The sequence below is a fragment of the Varanus komodoensis genome, unplaced genomic scaffold (genome assembly GCF_004798865.1).
Source record: "Varanus komodoensis strain SLA01 unplaced genomic scaffold, ASM479886v1 scaffold4, whole genome shotgun sequence".
Classification (NCBI taxonomy): Eukaryota; Metazoa; Chordata; class Lepidosauria; order Squamata; family Varanidae; genus Varanus; species Varanus komodoensis.
The window spans coordinates 14,780,550-14,801,659 of record NW_025335941.1 but is presented as its reverse complement, the minus strand read 5'-3'; the positions used below and the strand labels follow the sequence as shown (position 1 = coordinate 14,801,659).

General features: G+C 39.3%; 2 protein-coding genes across 9 annotated transcripts in view; both read right to left on the bottom strand.

Annotated features, from left to right (window-relative positions):
* Window positions 1-1,123: 1,123 nt before the first annotated feature.
* On the bottom strand, window positions 1,124-11,744 carry DONSON (DNA replication fork stabilization factor DONSON). Of its 2 annotated transcripts, none has more exons than XM_044442097.1 (10): window positions 10,607-11,744; window positions 8,736-8,816; window positions 7,355-7,558; window positions 6,541-6,719; window positions 4,618-4,796; window positions 4,397-4,520; window positions 4,180-4,299; window positions 3,114-3,312; window positions 1,871-2,083; window positions 1,124-1,670 (listed from the first exon to the last, which is right to left on the bottom strand). In XM_044442097.1, the coding sequence occupies exons 1-10, from the start codon at window positions 10,919-10,921 to the stop codon at window positions 1,533-1,535; spliced, it is 1,752 nt and encodes a 583-aa protein (XP_044298032.1). In that variant the 5' UTR covers window positions 10,922-11,744; the 3' UTR covers window positions 1,124-1,532. The 2 variants fall into 2 exon arrangements, with proteins under 2 accessions (XP_044298032.1, XP_044298033.1); XM_044442098.1 differs by having other exon boundaries at window positions 11,679-11,744.
* Window positions 11,745-11,872: 128 nt separating this feature from the next.
* Window positions 11,873-21,110, bottom strand: part of CRYZL1 (crystallin zeta like 1) — a 34,824-nt gene continuing 25,586 nt past the window's right edge. For 5 of the 7 annotated variants that reach the window (XM_044442103.1, XM_044442099.1, XM_044442101.1 and 2 more), the window contains 4 exons: window positions 20,546-20,664; window positions 18,092-18,197; window positions 16,975-17,020; window positions 11,873-12,596 (listed from right to left, as the gene is read on the bottom strand). In XM_044442103.1, coding sequence (XP_044298038.1) covers window positions 12,497-12,596; window positions 16,975-17,020; window positions 18,092-18,197; window positions 20,546-20,664 — 371 coding nt within the window. In that variant the 3' untranslated portion in view covers window positions 11,873-12,496. Of the gene's footprint in view, window positions 12,597-16,974; window positions 17,294-18,091; window positions 18,198-20,545; window positions 20,665-21,110 lie in introns of all 7 variants that reach the window. The other 2 variants (XM_044442104.1, XR_006415901.1) reach the window with 2 other exon arrangements.

Sequence of the window (21,110 nt, the reverse complement as noted above, 5' to 3'; positions counted from 1 at the left end):
AATTGACAACTGGTGTTACCTCCTAATAGCCATTGACTGAGGTGTGCCTCTACAAATATTTTTTGACTATGGGTGTTTATAAAATCATGACTATATAGTCCAGATTTTAGTAGTATGTAGTAAACACAAGATTCCTAATCTCCATTTCTATCTGAAATGTGCCTTGCTTATTAGAAGATACTTCATTACACTGCTGAAATTAAACCTTGTTCTCAGCGCATCAAATTTGGGAGACGGGTAGAAAAATCAGACTAAGACAACAGGCTTTTAATTTAGGGTGTCAAGAAAAATAGAGGGTGCCTTTCTAACTCAATTGTACAGGTTACCTGTACTGTAGTGACAGATATAGGAAGTAGTAAAAAGCCTAGAAATTATTTCGCCTTACAAGTATACTTGGTGAAAAACATTGAGAACTTGGGAACACTGAGAACTCTGATCAATAGGAAGTGTTTAAGACAGCTAGTTTTAATGTGTTTGCTTGCAGTTTTTAAAATATTCATGTTTGGCATCCTCAGGCATTCATGCTTTATGAAGCTGTACTATTCTTATGGTGGTTTTAATAAAATCTCATAATAGCTGTATTCACATCAAGTTAATGGTGTACACTGTAGGAAAGCCAATAAACAGTTTCAAGTGCAGGATGGAACCATGAATGTTAACAAAATTATAACTGAAGTTCCAGCCAACTGCTATCTAAGAGTGACTTCTGCAGAACATGAAAATGCATCTTTGATCAACTAGTACTGTTCAAACACAGGCCTGAGCTAGATTCTTAACTGTATGCCACACTGACTTTGCTATTTACTATGAAAATTGCCATTCTGACAGGTACTTAAAATACACACAAAAACCTGACCTCAGGTGCTCATAAAAATTGTTCTTCCAGCACTATTTTTACATGAAAAATACATTTGTATACACATATTACCTGATAACTTAAATTTCGGAAATGATCTGTGAATTTTTGTACCTTTCAAGGGCTCACTTTTAGAGAAAGATGGTCTGACACAGTATTAATCTTTTTAAAAATGCTATCACTTTGCTTATTACCATATAAACATTTGTTCTCTCCTGTGCTATTATGTATCTCAAAGTCTCACTTCGTTCAAAGAAAACATACAAATTTCTTAGTTGTAAAGTTTAATTTAAAACTATACAAAGAAGAGGTTACAAATCTGAAAAATAAACAGCTGTTTTAGGAGAAAGGTGAGAGAGGCTCCTACTGACTTTGCACAAACCTCAGCAATTTTACCTAAAAACAAGGTGCACAGGCAGCCTATATATTTTAAAAGCAAAATTGGGTCCCTGGAGGCTTCCATGTTCTGCCACCATGCCACACAATTTTTGGCAGCAGCAGGCAGGATGGTGGTCCTTAGTGGCATTCAGGAATGAGCAGTTTTCAGGTAATGAAAGTTAACCTGAGCTGAATTTAAAGTTCGTACATTAAGATATTCTTCCTCATGAGCCATTTTGTATGGGCATAATAGCAACAAATGTTTTAAGGAACACATACAGCAATTCGTAGTTCTTGCTTAGCTTTTCCATGTATAGAAATAATCATTCATTTCTAGATGCTTTATTGAAGACTTTCCTAATGTTGAATAAAGTCTGAGTTGATCCAAAGTGTTTGGGTGCAATCCATAGTTGCAAAGGTCTTTCCTGATTGATTCCTGTTCAAATAGAGATTTACAAAACATTGACATATTGGAAAAGGATGCTTCACCAGGATGACTGTTTTTCACTGAGTAATCAACTCTACACCTTTTCTCCTCTGTAGGAAACTGGTCAGCACAATACAATTTAAAGATTAGTATCATTCCTCTTCTTTACTCAGCAATCAGTTTTCAATTGTGGGCACAAATAGACTTACCTCCTTTATGTTCTGACCATTGCTAATATCTATGTTGAACACAGCTGTTGGTTCATTTGTATAACACACAGCAGAAAAAGATCCCTTCTGAGCAGATTTTAGCACCATGGACAAAGAATGTAGAGAATGAGGCATGACAGGGCCTGTGATCTCCAAAGTAAATATATCCTTGTAATGTGTGCTGATTTGTGTTCTTGCATTTATGGTTCGGGCCTAGAAACAGGATTGAACATTACAACAAAGGTTCATTATAACAAAAATACAGCCTTGTTTTTAAAAACATGAGTGGATCAACTCCACCAAAAAAAAAATTGAGAGGAAGTGACAAGAAATGAAGGTCCAAATAAACTGATTTGGAGTCATATTTCCATGAATAAGAAAAAAGTTGAACAAATATAATCCAGAAAAAAAATGGACCTACTACAGCTGCAAACCACCTTGTACTGAAACTAAAACCAAATGCGTGAGCACCCTGGTAAGAGGTGCCTGATGTAGGCACTGTGTCGACTTTATGGTGGGTGAACAGTTGCAGGCAAGGGAATAGTTGCCAACCGTAGCCCACCCATTCCACGTTCTAAAGGATGATGTATCTCAACTGTCCACTTAAGTTCCAAAGTACTTAACAGTGCACAATATGTACACATAGGTGTAAGAGCAGACTGCATCATATTTGGACTTGGGGAAGCTAAATGACAAGTAATGGCTGCCTTTGTTGTATCAAACAAGATGAAACATTTGCAGCAAGTGTCCAATATCCCATCCTTGGTTTGGTGTGAGGAGGCATCTGTCAGGATATGCACAAGCTAAGCCAGGAAAGCTGACAATGTCTGAAAGTATGAGGGAAATGATCTATGAAGCACCTAAAGGCTGCCTCTAAAACCAAAGGCATTCCCCAGCCTCTCTTCAGCTCAAGTTAACTTACTGCTCTATCCATCAGTCCCTGTCAGCACAGTCAATGCTGAAGGACAATGGGGGTTGCAGTCAAAACAAATCTGAAGTACACCAGGAAAAACTGACACAGTGAAGTTACTGGGCAGGGCCCCTAACAATTTCTGTGAGGGGTGGGTTAAAGGAATGAAATAGGCTGCATATGTATCTGTTGGTAAAATGAGCAAAGAAACACAGGCAGGATACGAAGGAGTTCTCCCTGCTGAAAGCGGATTCTGCATTTGATCCAATGTTCTTTGATCACAAACTATCAGATGGGCACTTTTTTAAAACCATGTTGCAATGCTTTGTTTACCTTGAGTGTCTGCATAGTTGCACCTCTAAAACAAACTGGGGATAGCAATGTTGGAGGGATGCCAGCCTGAGGGCCCACAGAAGCCACCAAACTCTTGCAATTTATTAGGAAGTTTAGCAAAGTGAAGGTATTGGATCCCTTCACTAACACAACCGACTGAGGCTTGTGATCCATTTTTATCTCATTTCTTTCTTTAGAACTATATAGACAGAATGTCAAAGAAAACAAACATGACAACAATACAGTAATTGTAAAAAACTCTCATTAGTTCAAGCCAAAGTTAAAAGTTCCATCTAATATCCATAGAAGCAAATGTTTTTTTCTGTTTTTTTGTGTAATTTCACATTATTATATACTAGATGCACTTTTCCTTGTATTGCTGTATTTTTCTGATGTGTTGCTTGTTAACTTGGTGGGGAGCAACTGCAGAAGATGTAATGATAGATCTGTGGAGGACAACAGAAGTCACCAGCTAGATCACTATTTAACTTGTTCAGCTATTAAAGGATAAATACACATTTCACCTTTCACTGAAGTGAAAAGGCAAGAACCATTTTAAGGCAATTCTATACATGCTTAGACAGGAAAAAATCCTACAATTCTTAGCTTGTCCAGCCAGAAGTATGCTGACCATTGTAAGACTTTTTTCTATTTATCTAAACCTAAATAGGATTACATGGTGACACTTTTGAATTTTTAACACTATTTGAATACAGACTTTAAGTTTTAGGCAGTAGACATTTTGTGTTCTCTTATTTAAGAAAGATTGTACTGTATTCTACTTATTTAAATATATTTATTTAAAATCTTGCTGTATTAGCAACTCATCCACTGCCAAAGTTGCCATGCAACACAGTTGTCAATGCATGCATCCCTGCCACATCAATGTTTTTTCTACTGAATGACTACTGGTGTGGCTACCAGAAAGACTGCTGCCCTCTTAAAGAGGAGGCACCTGCCCCTCGTAGATATATCACGTCTTGATTGTTAGAAGGTACATATTTTCGCTGACCAACATGTGCAGCTGTAAACTGCTGAATAAAGTGTCTCAATACTAAAAGGATACAGTTTGATAGAAATTGTCTCTGGCTTTTTAATTTTGTCCTGAACTCCCATCTCTTCCAACCATGAAAATCCGTCGTCGTCGTCGTCGTCATTGTCACCACCACCACTCATCCCTTGCCCCCTATGCAAAGAAATACCGCTTTAATGCACCATAATATACTTGCAATCCACTATGATAAGGCCTCATAAGGTAAGCATTAGGTAAACATACTACTTACTCTTTATTCTCAACATTTTTGTCTGTTGTTTCATAATGGTCAGGAAGTCCTGTTTCTAAGTGGGATGCCACAACATTGCATGTTCTTTTTCTAACTTCTTGAAACGGTAAATAAAATTCAATACCTGAAAAGGAGGGAAGGAATGCAAATCATTGATGCATGCCTTAGGTATATCTGAGGGCTTTAAAAATCATTCAGACCTTAAGATAGCTGTCTTTTACCTTCACTTTTCATAGCTTCTCTTAAGCCTCTGGTTGTGGGAGAAATTAATGCTGTGATTGTATCACTTCCAGCAAAACCTGCTGCACGGAATAGCACAGTGAACTGGTAAGTGCAAACATAGAAATAGGGACACAGTTTGGCTCTGAGCAGATTATAAAGTGATGTAAAACTGAGAGACCTGAAAGTTAAAGAAACATGATCATTTTGGAAGCATCACAATTAAGTTAAAAAATTCCACTCTCAAGGTGGATAAATTCAAAGCAAGGTGAGTTAATCTATGATTTACATCTACAAGGAAAAAAGGCTTATTTATATCAAGTTTCTTGCTGACACTATGTCATATATTTTCTGGGTAGTGGTACAAATCTGAACATAAATCTACTTTAATAATACACATACATACACACACAATATTATTACATCACACTTATATCCATCTTTTTTTCTTCTTGCAAGACTCCAAGGTGGCTTATGTGATCCTTCTCTCCATACTATCCTCACAACCCTGTGAGGTAGGTTAAATTGACAGTCTGTGACAGCCCAGTAGAACTTCATGACTGAGTGGGGACTAGAATCCAAATTTTCCATGTCTCAGTCCAACTGCTACACTACACTGGCTCACAGTTATTTGATCCTTATTATTATCCCTTGCATCTACTTGTCTAAGTTTTGCACACTGCCCTTTTTAACCCATACAGAGAATGCCTAAATATTTCCCTACAGGGTCCTTCCTGTGACAGCAGCAATTACAGCGGACTTTTTCAGTCTGGAGCCCTCCATAATTTCTAGGCAGTAATTCTGCTTTTCCTGGCAGAGAAATTCTATGCATGTGCCCTTGCTTCTTTGGCACGGAGCAGATACAGCCTTTGATCAAACACAGAGATGTAAAGGGAATGGCCATGAATGCTGTTCTAAAGGTCCTGGTAGTCAATGGGAATGATGTGGCCAAGGGAACAACATGAACATGCTCCAATGCAAACTAAAATGTGTTATGCATAAAGGCCTGAGATTTGGGACCAAAATGCCCAACCCATTAACTACTCTAGTGGAGGCACTAGTAGGGTAAGGGGAGCCAATTCCAATATTAGGACTGGGGGAAACTCTGGGCTAGTTACTGACTCTCAGCAAGGTCAAACCTACCTTGCAGGGTTGTTATAAGGATAAAATAGAAAGGAGGATCATGAATACCACCTTGGGCTCTTGGGAAGACAAGACAGGATATGACTGTAGCAAATGAATAAACAGAAGTGCATGAGAGGTCAGTGGGTAGAGGGGAATAGCCAAAGGTTGCTGTTTGCTTCCTAGCCTCCTTTTGTGGGTGACTATAAATTCCAGCAAAAATAAGAGGAAACATATATTTAAAACATTCCTAAGAAAGTTAGATCAGAAGTTTGCATAACAATATGGCACTGAAATACTAATTGCATCATAGAGTAAGTACATCCACTCACAAAACCTTATCTTATCAAGAAGTCGTAACAGAAAGGATCTGATGTTGGCATTTTATATGGCAGAAGGCTGCTTGAGAACAAGGGAATGAGATGCAGGCGAGAACGAAGTACCACCTCCCTCGTGATTTCTCTGCTTTAGATCTCTCACAAACAACTTTTTAATGCCTGCGAGAGGAGGTGTTTAGGCTTTTGCATGCACTCACATATTTAGCTTTACAGACTTAAATCTACTTTTTTCTTTGCAGACAATCAACTGCTTGATAATACATTTCATCAAACCAATTTATACAGTGTCATAGAAAAGATCATTTGGTGTTTTAGAGTATTATGAAAAAATACTCTAGGAACAGCAGTTTCCAAACTATTTTGGTCATGGAACCTTTCTGAAGAATTTTTTTCCACTGCTCTAGAACACCAGCAAAATATGCTACTTAAGTAAAGAGATATGCATTTCTATTCATTTCAGCTTACCATTCACGCATGAGGATTTGTTGGAGTGCATCATCACAGGACCACATATTATTTTTTCCTGCCATTTTTCTATCTGCTCCAATACGAGGGAACAGTTGTAGCCATGGTAGAAAAGGATGTAGCCAATAAACAAGGCTTTGCTGGAAAGCACATCGAAGTTCTGTGGAGAGCTTTGGTTCCTAAGATATCAAACAGATTTCCTGTTGAAATCAGGACTTCAAAATGTATTTTAGGTCACCAGCTCATGTAAGCAATTATTAAAGGGATTAATAAAAGTATATTGAGAAACTTAGTACGTATTAAGTTGTATATCAAACTCTGGGACATGCCACAATTTAACACAAATGTGAGCAGCAACTGCAATAAAACTTCATCCCAATTTACATGAAAAACATTCCAAAAGAGAGGTCAAATCCCAAAGTCATCCCAGATTCTGAATAAAGTCAGCATGGTAAATCACAAAGTCCTCCTCACCAATATCACTGGAAAAATCTATTTTAGGACACCTCTCTCAGATTTTTAAAATTACCAGAAAGATTTCATTGACCTAGATATGAATGGATCCCACATCCCATTTAAAAGAAAATATCCATATTGTCTTGCTCAACAATATCTCCAAATACTGAGATACATGATAGGAAGACATGACTGGCTGATTGGTTCACACTTTTAAAGTATTTACTGTGTCAATATTAGTAAATCACTGCAAGCGAAATAGTTGTGGAAAGTGTGAACTTTCCCTTATCTATTTCAAGTTAGGACCTTAGTTTCTCAGGTCTAGTATTCTAATCAAGGGTTAAACTGGAGGAGTTACCGGAATACTCTGAGGCAAATTTATTACTGCTGCTCTGCAATGCTGGATATATCCTTGAGATTCTTCTTGTGCTTTTAGGTGATCTGCCCATGCAAAGTTTTGAGAAGACGTGAATAGAAGGCGAGTTTTAATACTCCAGTCCACAGGAAATTCATAACTTGGTGAGGAAGAAACATCAGTACTGGGAGGGGCCAGATGTGGGTCCTTGCAAAATATAAATATCAAACAAATTACCAGGAAGCACCTAGTTCATTATAATGCCAGCAGCTGGCAATTAAGAAGAAGGCTGTTGTCCCTTTTCGTCATTATTTTAGTTATTATTTAGTTAAAGTATTTCTACACCGTTTTATTAGATGAACTCTCAGAATGGTTTACAAAATATACTTTTAAAAATTAATAACAATCAGTTTAAAAATAATTTTAAACAACCTTCCCTGTCCCAAAACAACAATGTAACAAAAATATTTTACAGGCCATAATAAAACAACAACAAAGCAATGCATAATAACATAATGTCCATTCCGCCTGAACTAAATAGTTTAAGAGCAATAAAATCACAATCAGCAATTAAAACTGTGAGAAAATAAGAATGTCTTAACCTGGCACCTTTTGGCACCAGGCATATTTCCTTGGGGAGCAGATTAACCACAGTATAGTGTTAAATCTGCAACTTAAACTAGCCAAGGGCAATATTTAACTGTGTCTGAAACTCAAGGAAAGCCTTACCACACAATAGCAAAGAAAGATGGATGCTCAAAAAAAATTTAAAACTAAGAGGTATATTTCACTGCTGCAGACAGAGAGCACATTAGCCAAAGAAAAATGGGCACAAAATTTTGATAACCACCACTAACAAAAAAGATATCTTTAAACAGGTTGACCATTGCTTTGACAAAATAAATAATCCTCATAAATGAATTGTATGAATACTCCACCCATCCTTTGGTAAGTTTATTTCTCTCACTCCCTCCATAACTACCCATAGTGAACTCTAGTTCACACTAATCCCTTATAACTCTTAGTTACCAGTTTCTCTGCCTATTCCATACAGGAGGTGATACCTCCCTTCCAACATCAACTACAAATTTTTCTTCTCTCACACAGATTTACACTTTTGATAGTCTTGCTTTCCTGTAAACAAAACAACAGCCTAGCACATTTGGTTCCTTCCATAGTCTATTGGACTCATACAGTTGGTTCTGTAAGCACACCTTTCTGTTTGCAAGCATACTGCTTATGGAGAGAGTATTTCGTGCCCTAAAATTCCTGCATGCAGAGTACCATATGGTAGCATGTGTAAAAGGCATGAGGATTTGGCACTGTATGATAAAATGTTTAATATGTTGATATTTAGACATTCTGCACTTAAAATAATTCTTACATTAATAAATGAGCCAACAGCTGTTGTTTCAGAAAACTCTTCTTTCCAGACAGATCTGTCTTCCTGAAGACCATTTACCAACTGAAAAAGTTGTGCAAATGAAAAAAATTATTTGATGAACACAACAAAAATTATCGCAGCTTTTAACAAAAAAAGTTTAAGCAATTTTGTGTGTTCATCCCTTAACATTTAATAAACATTCTGAACTTTATGTTAATAAACTGCTAGTTCAACTTACTTCAATACGGTATCTACTTAAAATGTTTGCTAAATAAATGCCTATTTTTGTTATAAAATTACCAAATAAATATGGCGTTTAGTCAAAATTATGACACTCATCAATTTCCATGTAAGAGTGAAGTTAGTGCTCAAGTATCTACCATCAGTATCAAAGGGGCATAAAAGGATTTAACTTTGGCTTGGTTTTGGCCAGAGACGACAGTGATGGATGGCCTATAAATTTCCTAAATAAATAAATCCTTCTCCTTCTCAGGGAAAAAAACCCCAATGTATGCAAATAGCACAGTATAAGAAACTCACTGTCCAATTATCTTATGAAGCTACTACACTAAAAAGTAAGCAAACAGATAACGTCTCACATCAAGTTTATATATGGGTAAGTAAAACATAAGCTTCAGGGTCTTACATATCCATTTAGCAAAAACCAAACACTGCTTTCTTCAGAAAGTTTAGACAGTGGTCATAGAGACATAGCATAATAAGGAAGGAAGGGGCCAAGAAGGCCATTGCGCCCAAACTGCTGCTGGTGCAGGTCGCCAGTTACATCTTCCCAACTGTCTAGCTTCTTCTTGAATGTCTCCCGTGCGGAAGAGCACACAATCGTTCTTGGCAACTGGTTCCACTGTCACAACGCTCTGGCAGTTTGGAGGTTCTTCCTTGTGTCTAGCCTGTACCTGGTGTACTGTAGTTTCAGTTCATTGTTCTGTGTCCTACACTCTGGGATGATGGGGGTCTTTTCCTTCTTCTCTGTGACAGACTTTCAGGTAGGTGTACAGTGCTATCATGTCACCTCTACTCTTCCTTTTCCCAAAGCTGAACAGGCCCAGTCCTTTCAGTCTCTCCTCAAAAGACTTAAGTTTTCAGGCCCTGTATCATCCTTGCTGCCCTCCTCTGAACTTTCTTCAGATTTTTTGGCATCCTTTCGAAACCTGGGTGCCCAAAACTGAATGCTGTATTCCAGGTGAGAACTGACTAGTGCAGAGTACAGTGGAATGAATACTTCTCTTTTTCTGGAAGCGATACCTCTGTTTATGCATCCCAAAATAGCGTTTGCCTTGCCTCTCTAGACTCAACTATACTACCTTAATAGTTCAACCCTCTTCTTCTACAGCTTGAAACTTATTTTCAATACATTAATGCTATTACATATTATTTTAGTAAGCTCTGTTTTCCAATTGCCAAGCCTGAACCCCACTAATGTCAATATGATGAGCACTGCGAAACTGTACATAGAATTATGGGCTAACAGGCCTGCTTAACACCTGAATGTTTGTTAAAACTGGTCCTGGTCCTCAAGATAGACTTCTACGGATAAATGCATATACTGCAACGTTAGCAATCACGGAAAATGATTGCTGAGTTATCAACTAGCCCCATCCCCACCAGAGGAGAGAAAATATGGGCTAATCTTGAAAACGAAAAAAGAGGGGTGAATGGAGCAATCCTAGGCATGTTTGGATAGAGAAGCCTACGACCGCGCCCCAGCCAGTATTTTTTCCGTGTCAATGCTGCCTAGAGGTGCGCTCTAAAACACTGCGTGGGATCGCCAAGAGCTCTGCCGCCCTCCGGCCTCCCACTGGTCGCGGAGTTAAGCCTCTGAAAAAGCTACCCAGGGCGAGAGGCCCCCTTACCTGTCGGCTGGGAGATCGGCGAGCGTCGCTCCCGCTTACTAGCCACTCCGCGCCCGCTGCTTTCCCGACGGGAGAATGCGCCGGCCTGGGCGCCGGTGGAGGCCGAGGGGTGTTCTCCATGCTTGAGAAGGGATTGCGCCTACGACTGCCCGGGTAGGGCCGCGGGGAGAGCGTGGCATCCTGCTGGGCTGTGGCCGCGGGAGACTCCGCAGAGATGGAGGCCGCCACGCTCTTCCAGGACCGCTTCCTCTTCAGCCGCAACGTCTCGGGGGGCTTCTTGAAGCCCGGGGAATAACCAGGGACGACAGAGCCCATCACGAGCGCTGGCCGCGAATCCCGCGCGTAACGCACAGCTCCGCCCTTGCGGCCTTTCGGCTCGCCCGCGCTGCAGCCAGCCAATCGCAAACGAGCATCCCGGCGCTCCCGGCCTGCCTCAGCGCCCGGCAGCGTGCGCGGCCCAGCGGGGGCGGCGGGCGTGGCTCAGCGCCAGTCCCTGACCGAGCATCAGCGTTCGCAGTTCTAGAGCGTAATGAAAAAGATAATTTAATGATCAACAGCAGCTCCCGAGCATGCCCAAAATGAGATCCTGCGACTTGGCAAGTGACTTGCGACATTTCTGCGCAACCGTCCAGTGTCTTCCGGAGTTTAAGCCCACTGTTTACAAATATATTTGCCAACGGAAGATAACTGCAGATCTTTAACAAAAAGGCGGGGGAAAGGTCTAGTTGATTAAAGCTTATGCCACACTTAATCTCATATTTGCCATTGTTTTTTCAGGAAAGGAATAAGGCGACTGACACCAGAGTTTTAGATGGCATAGTTGCTATCTGGTTAGGATTAAAGAATATGGTGTAGTAATTTATAGTTAGTACTGTATATGTGAGTGTATTACTTAGAATGCAATCCTATACCTACCTACTTGGGTACTGGACTACATTTGAGGTTGAAAGTGTTCCTTGGTGATAAAGAAGGTTAATGTTTCAAACACTTAAAACAGGAAAAGAAAAGGGGCAAAGCTTAACTCACAAGTTAGAACCTTTACTAATAACTGTTTCCAGTACAAAAAGTATACCATTGTGGCTGTGGCATGTGGAGAAGCCTTCAGGTCAGTTGTGTCATTGCAGTGAATCTGGTCATGTTTCTTCAATGTTCTGATACTGTTATGAAAAAAAATCACATTTTACAACATTTGTAGCAAGGAAAATAATGCCCTTCACACTGCATTTTGTAAGTTATTCCTTTTCAAAGTATTAGATGCCATATTCATGTATTTAGACAGTACGATTTTATTGTACCTTTTTTCCAGGTGAATTGACTTGAAATTTAACTGACAATGAAACAACATTTTACAAGTCAAGGAATGCACTTATAAAGTACAGTTAAAATGGGAATTTAAGTTAATGGCATTTTGCTCATACTATATCTTTATTTTATATTGCTACTGCTAGCAAGAAGCACAACTGACATTAGAGTAAAAACAACAATAAAATAAGGTTAAGAAGGCATTTTGAGAATCCCATGTTAATAGTTTTCCAGTGACACTCTTCCCCCCTTTTAGTAAGACTTTCCCCCTCCTTCATCTGATATAGCATGTAAGTCCCAAACGGTGAATACAAAAAGTCATACAGTAAACAAATACAAATGCTGTGTCTTCTATTCACAGGAATTACTTCTGAAGGGGAAGAAAGGAGGGCAAATATGAGAAAGTTGGTAACTAACATTTTAGACACAGTAGTAAATCTAATGGATCAGAAACTTCAGTTTCTCTCCCAATATTTTAAATAATCATCAATCAGTAACTACAAATTATCTGGAAGTTATTGAAGAATACTTCACAAATATGCAATTTAGAACAGTTCACTATTTTTCTTTCATGATGCCTTAGAAACTTCAGAGCTGGACAACTTGTCTTTTTCTTGCTTGATTTTTCTGAACCATTTCCATAGAAACTTTAGCTTCATACAATGGGACTGGCTCATCCAAATGAGGCCTAAAAGAGAATAATCTTTCAGAAGTGCCTGGAATGTATGCTCAAATGAAAAAATACACACGTTAGGACAATTGCTATAGACTTTACTTTTGAGGAAAGTCAACTTTACTGCTCAAACAAATTGAAAGGACTATAGGCTGCCTAGAATCCCTGGAACAAGGAAGCAGAGAAAAAGCAAACAGGGAACAGATGTTCAATATATTACATTCATGTCAAAATAGCTTTTAAATGTAGTTTTAAAGAAATGCATTTTATATTTCATTTGAGGTTAAATCTACAGCCCCTGCAGTATTGCATCAGAAAATCCAAATCCAGTTAATCATTTACAAGAGAGAAAATATGCTATGTGGTGTAACCATTAGGAAGACTATCAGCAGCCCTCTGGGTGGGAGATTCATTCTGGTTCCTGACTCCTAGCTGAGCAAATGAGAGGAAGCTGCTCCAGCTGGTCTAGGGACCACGGAGTACAAGCAACCAAGCTCCCACAGAGCAAGCAATCAGGGTGAGTGAACAGGAGTCTGGTGGCAGAGTTTGGAAAGTGAGGTCCCCAATTCTCCCCGCTCCCTTGTTTTTTTCCTTGTAACACATTCCCTTTTACTGCTGGACTGTGTTGTTAACCTTCAGGGAAGACAGAAGAAAACACGGGTTGTTACAACAGGCCCAGTAAGGTATAATAAAAAATGTAGCAGAAAGCATGGGCTGAGAATTTTTGTGCCTGCAACATCTGTGCAATGTTTGTTTGTTTGTTTGTTTTTGCCTGAGATTAACGTGCAACAGTTGCAAGCTAGTAGCCCTGTTAAAAAACGTGACGGCACAAGAGCAGCAAGTGTCCACCCTCAGGGGAAGAAACGAAGATGAAGAGTTTTTTAGACAGAGCAATAAAACTTCAACAGCTAAGAGTAGTACAGAAGCTAGAAGAGCAACAGCAAGCTGGGGCAGAAGAGGAGGGAAGGGAAAATGAGAAGGAAACTCCCTGGAAAAGAGGGAAAGGAGCAGAAGTAGTAGGAGGCACTCTGCACCAGTGGAGGCTATGGAACTATGAAGATGAGACTAGAGGGCAGCCTGCAGAGGAAGAACTACAAGTCATTCTTTCCAACACTGAACAAGATGCTAAAGGTCAACCAAGTAGTAGCAATGATACCAAGGCTTACAAGATCAAGAAAAGAGGAGTGTTAGTTGAGCAAGACTCCCTGTTGCATGAGATGGGAACACATGTATGTCAGGAAGACCCATGGATTCATCAGGTATGCTGTTTGCCAGGAGAATAGGTTAGTAATATAACTGAAAGACTGCAAAGGCTGATAAAGGCCACTGAAACATATCCCTTCTTTCTTTTACATGTAGGAACAAATAACACTGCCAAGCAGATCTTGGAAGAAATTACATCAGACTTTGAAGCTTTAGGGGAAAAAGTCAAAAACTTTGACAGGTTTTCTTCAAACTTTTAAGTCCATAAAAAAGTTTATGGACAGGGAAGAACACTCCAGATGAATGCCTGACTATGAAGCTGGTGATGATGAGAGAGATTTGGATTCTAGGACCATGGGCTACACTTCCTGGAAGATGGACTGCTAGCAAGGGATGTGTTGCACGTTACAAGGACTGGAGAGAAAGTTTTTGGCCACAGCATTAAGACGCTTATCAGGAGGGCTTTAAAATGAATCCTGCGGGGAAGGGAGAAGCACCTCTAGGTGTAACAACAAAGGCTTATGTACTGCAACAGAGAGAGTAGCTCTAAAAGTGCCCTGTAATAGCCTTCCAAAAATGTAGGAAAAAAGATAGTGAATAAAGCATATGGTCTCTGATGTCTATAATGAATGCCTGGAGTATGGGAAACAAACACCATGAACTTGAACTCTTAATACAGGAGGGTGAATACAACCCAATAGGTATAACTGAAACTTGACAGGATGACTCTCATGACTGGAATTCAACAATCAAAGGATATAACCTGTTCAAGAAGAACAGAAGGAACAAAAACGGAGGCAGAGTTGCACTTTATGTTAAAGATATCTATTTGTGCACAGAAATACAGGAGAACCAACTTATTGACCCCATCGATATCATATGGCTTAATATAAATGGAGCAAGGCATAAAAGGAACACAATGGTTAGAGTCTATTACCAACCACCCAGTCAAGAAGATACAAATGAAACTTTTGAAAAGCAAACTGACAGTGTTTCAATGAGCATGGTATAGTCATTATGGGGAACTTCAGTTTGCCCGATATCTGTGATAGACAAATTCTGTCAAACACAGGGCCTCCAAGAAACTCCTAACATGTGTTGCTGATAACCTTCTTCAACAGAACGTGGAGGAAGGAATAAGAGGAATGGCTATTTTTGACTTGATATTATCTAACGGACAAAATGGCAGTTATGAAAACTCTGGGGGAAAGTGACCATGTCATATTTGCATTCTTGATTCTAAATTAAGGAAGAGCCGAATGTAGCCAAGCATGTGCTGTGGATTTTAAGAAAACAATTTTTTTTAATAAACTCAGAACAATGAAAAGCAAAGTTCCATGGCAAGTGGTGAATAAGAAAAGGAGATGGGTGAGAATTTTAAAAGGAAGTTCTGAAGGCACAATCATAAACAGTTCCAATAAGAAAAAAGGTAGAAGACAACAGAAGAAACCCATGTGGCTTCACAAAAAAGTGGGTTAGATGGAACAATGATCAGGTGGATTCATAGTTGGCTATAGAATCAGACTCAAAGAGTGTTCATCAATGGCACCTTCTCAAACGGAAGAGGAAACAAGTGGAGTGCCTCAGGGTTCAGTCCTGGGCCCAGGACTCTTCAACATTTTTATTAATGATTTGGATGAGAAAGTGCAGGGAATGATTATCATATCTGCAAATGACACAAAACTGGGTGGAATACTTAATACCCTGGAAGACAGAAACAAGATTCAAGGTGATCTTTGGAGCACTGAACTGAAAACAACAGAATAACAGAATAAACAACAGAATAAAATTCAATAGGGACAAATGCCATGTTCTGCACCTAGGAAAAAGAAAACAAATGTATTGTTACAATGTGTGGAATACAATACTACAAGTGAGAAAGATCTTGGAATTGTTGTAGATCACCATTTAAATATGAGTCAGCAGTGTGATGCAGCTGCAAAAATGGCAAATGCTACTTTAGGCAACATTAACATAAATACAACTTACAAATCATGTGAAGTACTAGCTTCCCTTTATTCAGCACTAGTGTGCCCTCATCTGGAGAACTGTGTTCAGTTCTGGGCAACATATTTTAAGAAAGATGCAAACAAGCTGGAAAGGGTTCAGAGAAAGACAAGAATGATATGGGGACTGGAAACAGAGCCCTATGAGGAGCGATTGAAAGAACTGGGCATGATTAGCCTCAATGAGAGAAGCCTGAGATGACATATTATAGCACTCTACAAGTATTTGAAAGGCTGTCACAAAGAGGAAGGACTGGATCTCTTCTTGATCATCCCAGATTTCAGGACACAGAAGAGCAGACTCAAGTTACAGGAAGCCAGGTTTTGGCTGACCATCAGAAGAACTTCCTGACTATAAGAGCAGTATGACATAGACACAAGCATAGAAACAGTGAATCAGAAGGAGCCTCCCAGGCCATCTAGTGTGACCCCTGGCTCAAGCCAGCTCCACTCATACCGTGGAACCAATGACCTAGGAAGGTTGTGGGCTCACTATCCCAAAGTACAGGCATACAAATTGCAACTGGACAGCCATCTGAGACAGATGGTTTAATGTGGACTTCTGCACTGAACAGGGGGTTGGACCCGACCTTACGCCTGGACAAGCCATTTCCAGTATGATACATCTGTAAGAAAAGCCTGATCCAAAGTGGCTTACTTTACTATACAGAATAACATGCAGATTGTCCCAAAACAAACTGCCTTGAAAACAGCTGGGATTTCTCAGGAGTTGTTTCCCTCCTCAATATTTGGAATGAATGGCTAGAGTCCAAGAACTCAGTGACATTTGCCCCTCCTCCCCTACCATTGCTATGGAATTATAAAGAACAAGATTTTAAACTCCCTTCAGTTTCCAAAGCAGTTTCCTTAGAGGCAGGGGAGGAGAGGGCTTTTGCAACCCCAAAACCAAAATCTGAGAGCTGTCAGACTAATAAGCCTAGTTCATGATTCTTTAGACTCTGATTGATGGGAATAATCACAGATGATTAAGACTGCAATCCTATATTCACTTGCCTAAGAGTAAGTCCTACTGAGCTCCATGGAGCTTACATCTGAGAAAATATATACGAGTGCACTGTAAATACATCATATGCAGAATTTTAATTCATAACATTCTAAAGCTATATAAAGAATATTGCTTATTTTACAGTTTGCAGAGTTTCTATGGAGTGTATCTGGCTTACCTGAAGACACCACTTGATAACTTTTCCATTACATCTTCTAAAATGCGTACAATTGTCAAGAAAAACAATGTAAATGGTGGAAAGAGTACAATCCAAAACAAATGTAGGATGCAATTCTATGTTCAATTGGGTGGAACAAAGCCTTGTAACTGGCTAAAGAATCCTGGGAATTGCAGGATGTTTCTCTGTCTACACTTGCACGGGACTGTACCTTAAGAGACATAGTGTTCAAAGTTTCTGAGAACTAGTCTATAATTCAGAAACAGCTCTCCTAGGACTTTACCTTTTCAAACACAAGGGTTGGCTCAGTGTTCACCATCTAAAAGCAAAAATAAAACACTTCCTGTCAGGAGGAAAAGCGAGGCAAGTACCCTTACTCTGACCTGCTAGCATTCAATGAGCACGGAAGTACAAGCATTCTATTTTCCCATCTGCATTCAAGAAATTCAGTTTGATAGCTGATAACTGCATGCAGGTGCTTTCCTCCTGTACATAGAGTTTCTTTCTTAGCTTCTGGAAGTATTCTGTACAGACATTTGATAACAAATTATGCAGAAGCAGTTTCTTGAAAATAATTCTTTTTTATTTAACGGTATCATTTTAATGGATCTTACTGTTTTAATAATCAAGGAAACAATTCAATCAGGATACCCATAATAGTCTGAATTCTGAGGATTACAGGCATCCTGTGCAGGCTGCGAGGAATGTAAGGTGAAGGTCACCTTTATGCTCTTCTTTTTCTGGAAAGCACTCAAGTGGCTGATACGAGCTGTCTAAATGCTGTGCTTCAGATTCAGAGGAAAGGAGGCTGAAGCATCATCAAATTATGTTGTATCCTGGTAGCAATACTCTCTGCCCCTCCCCTGCCCCCCAAGAACATTGCCAAAGGCCCTTATCTGAAGTTATTCTTATGTTCTTGGAAAAGCAGCTGGCATGATTCATTCTGCATGAATTGTGGTGGTGAGGCGGCGGGGGGGTGGGTGCTCTATGCAGTCAGAATGATTTTCTGACCTTGCAGTTGGGAATCTGAAAAATCTTAGGGTTGCCTATGCACTAGTAGCCATAGGATTACACTAGATCATAGCAGTGGTGGTGATAATGGTAACAAAAAGGATATATAGGTATTTCCCTTGTTGCATATTTGATAAATTCCATACTTCATCATTTAGAAAAGAGACTGTAGCACCTTTGAGGAAAAGACAGTGGCTATCTGGAGGATCCAGCTTCAAAATGCATGAAAAAGAAAGTTAAGTGCATTATTTAAGATACAAATTGTATGAAGAAAGCGCAATAGTGGATGTTTGATGTAACAGACAGTACAAATAGATTTTAACTTATTTTAAATCTTTTTATTACTTATTTTACTTAAATCTTATTTTATTACTTACTTATTTAAAACTTATTTTAAATTTTTAAGTACAGATCAAATCTTTCTGAGAAAATGGCAATTTATCATTTAGTGCTACAAGGAATAACTCACACTATATTAACAATTTAATTTTTAATGAAAGGTTCCAGATTATTACTGTACGGATTAGTGTTGCAATTGCCATTTGTCTAATTGGTAATAGCAGTTGCATCCAGAAGATCAAGACTGATAGTTTGGAAATAATTTCCAGTGGTGTCGCTGCATTAATCTCTTGTAGCAAAACCAACATGAAATCTTGTAGCACATTAAGGATGCTTATTATGGCAGAAGCATTAACTGATGTCATCAAATGCACCTAGAAATTGGAAAGATGTGTATGTTTGTCTGTCTGGTTTGTGTTTTGCCTTAAAACAGGGTTAAACAACCTAGAGTCCTCTAGATGTTTTGGAATACAACTCCTATTAATCTCTGTCCATTGTTCCATGCTTCCTGGGCCTTAAGGAAATGGTAGTCCAAAGGATCTGGTAGGCATCAGCTTGTATACTCCTGCTTTAATGGTAACTGATCAGGCTATCCTTCCGATTGACTTTTCTCCAGTCCTTTCATTGGTAGACAACATTATTGTGATGATTACATTTGTAGCCCACCATTTTTCCTCTTGCAAGGAACTGAAGGCAGCTTACAAAGTTCATAAATCCTGTGGAGCAAGTTAAACTGAGAGGCAGTGACTACCCCAGAGTCCGCCAATAAGCTCATTGTCATTTGGGACTAGAACCCAAATCTTCAAGTCCCAGTTCTACACTCTCGCTGGTACAGCACACTGGCTCTATCACAAAAGAATTAATCAGAAATACTACATACACGGGTCTGGGAGCCTTCTGGCTGTAAGCTAAGCAGGGGCAGCAGTGGATTAGACCATGTGTTCAGTGGTAGGGTGGGACACTCAGAGACCAATTACTGCTGAGCTTGGACTTGGAAGACATGAAATAACAGTGGCAGATAGTGACTATCACCCCCTCCTAGACATAGTGAATTTCCTGCTCTTCCATTAGGAATTTATTTCCATTCACCATAAATCATAAATCTCCTTAAGTTCTTACATACATTTTCTTTAATATTCTACAAGCATTTGGTTGTCTAAAATTCTCGACCTTTTTACTGTAGCTGCTTCTCTTTCCTTACCACCCTTCTCCCAACAGCATAAGTTCATCTACTTTCTGTCCTACTGATGTGCTTTCCTGGTCCTGGTAGTTGAATGCTTCTGGCTCATTTATATCTTCCTACTCATTATTGATGTTGATGCTCTGTTCTTTGCTTTCCCATCTGTGGTTTTTTATGCTACAATTGTGGTTAGTGATATTCAAACCTCTTTTTGTTTTTCAGGTGATTGTTTGGAGTAGTTAACAAAGATTCCATATACGAACAGAAAATGAATACAAATGCTTTTAGTAGCTGAGGTGCAATCTTATGCATATCTAGGCATTAAAAGCCCTGCAAATTCCACATACTGAGCTAGTATCTCATTCCTAACTGGAGGGAAAGCTGGAAGTTGTATGACATGTATAAGATTGTATCTCTTTTTCTATGTGGCACACTTCTCCAATTTGAAGCTTTTCCTGTACACTGACTCAGATTACCTGTATTTCCACCATTGCCTTTCCCATACTCCCTACTCACTTTCGATCTGTTACTCTGTCCAATGTTCATGTAATGCAGGCTGGATTATAAACCATATTACTGCTCTGTTCTCTACAGTACAAAGCACAATGACAAGAGTAGAGCTAAACAGATCTTAGGCACTGAAACACTGGCTGAGTTTGTAAAGTCACAGGGTTCATGATTGCATGGAAGCCTTCGCCCATACAGCTGTACTCACTAAGACTTCCTCCCTGCAAACTTCCATGTGGTAGATGTAGATACCAGTGGGTGGGGGCTATTCAACACTTGCTACTTGAGAATAGTATTGGTCTGTTCTTACCCCACCCCCCTTGTATATGCTCAGCACTTGAGCTACACTTCTGAAAGGGTATATAATTACAGCCCTTTCTTTGAATATTGGAAGTAAGTCCTTCTGGGTTCAATGGATTTTACTTGCAGGAAGCTGTGCACAGGACTACTGTATCAGCAGTAATTTGGTTTTTACCAGTTTATAAACTTCAACTGTATTCTCATATACAGTAATTTTAGGTATTTTTTTTTTACCTGAAGATTTTTTTCCATGGTAACCCAGTGGCCTCCAACACTGAGTAATGTAATAATGTCATGTTTGTGTGGCAGCAGTTGTTCTGAAGTTGTTTCATTTTCTCTGTTGTATAATTTCACTAAAAAGAAGCAAAAACACTTCCTAAGAAAATACAAGTCACATTTAGGCATGTTTATTTATTTTTTCTTATTAATAGATGGAGTGCATTCAACTTGTCTTTGAAATATATAAGCCTGGCCTTTCTCTTGCACTTTCATTTTTGCTCTGTGATGTTTCCACAGAAAATTATGCTGTGAAATGTATTTGTCTAATTCAACCTTCAACTGTATTATTTATTCAGTGTCAGCAGACTTTGTCAGCAAAGTCTGGCAGCTGCCCAGGACCCAGTATGATCCTTAATCCAACTTCATCCCTGCTTCCCTGATGCTTAGGAACAAGCAAGGAGTATCAGTTAAAGAAAGATGTGAACCATGTATACTTTCTGTAGAGTGGTAAAGGCACTGTGGCCTGGATGCAGGAGTGCACTGTGCCCTGGCAGCAAGCAAGAGCTTTCCAATGTGACTT